At 38.6% G+C, this 1,125-nt stretch overlaps 1 protein-coding gene across 1 annotated transcript in view; it reads right to left on the bottom strand.

Annotated features, from left to right (window-relative positions):
• Window positions 1-43: 43 nt before the first annotated feature.
• Window positions 44-1,125, bottom strand: part of LOC111786186 (NADP-dependent glyceraldehyde-3-phosphate dehydrogenase-like) — a 7,863-nt gene continuing 6,781 nt past the window's right edge. Inside the window, exons 2-5 of the mRNA XM_023666529.1 lie at window positions 869-1,097; window positions 658-786; window positions 424-543; window positions 44-184 (exon numbers count right to left, since the gene is read on the bottom strand). Coding sequence (XP_023522297.1) covers window positions 44-184; window positions 424-543; window positions 658-786; window positions 869-1,097 — 619 coding nt within the window. The remainder of the gene's footprint in view (window positions 185-423; window positions 544-657; window positions 787-868; window positions 1,098-1,125) is intronic.

Genomic DNA, 1,125 nt, shown 5'->3' with positions numbered 1-1,125 from the left:
AGAGTCATGCAAATGGGAGAAATTGTAAATCATCATCATATGTTTACCTTATACAGTCTACACCAGGATGCATCGTGAGGAAATCACCAATCTCAGAACCTTTACCAGTGACACAACTAATAAGGCCTTTAGGAAAACCAGCAAGATGGAAGCAATGCACCATATGAAGAGCGGAAACAGCACCCTGAGTTATGGTAAGAGCATTATACAGATGGCAAACAAATTGCACAGTCTCTACATGATGCTAATATCTGTTCTGTTTTAGTTGATTCTGAATTCATGATCCACTCGACAGAACCGAGTTAAACGAAACAGAAAAGGAATTTACAGTCAGTTCCAAGCGCGTCGAGTTATTTGATTCATTGTTCATCAATGGAGATTGTATTAAAGAGACAATAATGAGCTAATTTAGTATTAGAGTACCTGAGTTGGAGGCTTGAGGACGATCGAATTTCCAGCAATCAAAGCCGGTGCAATTTTCGAGACAGCCAGATTGACAGGATAGTTAAATGGAGGAATGGCTAAGATCACACCAAGTGGGATCTGAATATTTCATGTTCAAAAGTGAAGCATAAAACAGATTAGGAACATGAAATTGTGCTTTATAATCTAAAAGTAGTTTTGTCCCATAAGAACAAAGAAGAACAGAACATGTACCTTGGAAGTAAGGCAATATTTGGTCCTTTCATTTCCAGGAAAACTATCAGAAACCAAGAACTTCCCTTCTCCCAAGATCCTAACACCTTCTTCAGCACAATATGAAACAAGATCCCCAGACCTCACAACCTTCACATCATTCAAACCATTATCACTTCACATTTCAAGAGCTAACAATCCAACAAGAACAGCAGTAACTCAGTAGTAGTACCTCAGTCACTGCATCTTTAGCTGGTTTTGCAATTTCCTTCACCAAACACTCAGCAATGGGTGCTTTATGTTCTTTCAAAATTGCAGCTGCCTTATGAAGAAGCTCAGCTCTCTTCCACAATGGAGTCTTAGCCCATAATTTCTGAGCAGTTTTGGCTATTTCCATCACTTGATTAACCTCCTCTTGGTTACAAGCTATTTTAACAAACACCTTATAGGCATGAGTAACCCTTTAAACAAACAGAATTCACTAACATT

The sequence above is a fragment of the Cucurbita pepo genome, unplaced genomic scaffold (genome assembly GCF_002806865.2).
Source record: "Cucurbita pepo subsp. pepo cultivar mu-cu-16 unplaced genomic scaffold, ASM280686v2 Cp4.1_scaffold001177, whole genome shotgun sequence".
Lineage (NCBI taxonomy): Eukaryota > Viridiplantae > Streptophyta > Magnoliopsida > Cucurbitales > Cucurbitaceae > Cucurbita > Cucurbita pepo.
Note: the sequence above shows the minus strand (reverse complement) of the source record. Positions and strands in the feature narration are given on the sequence as shown.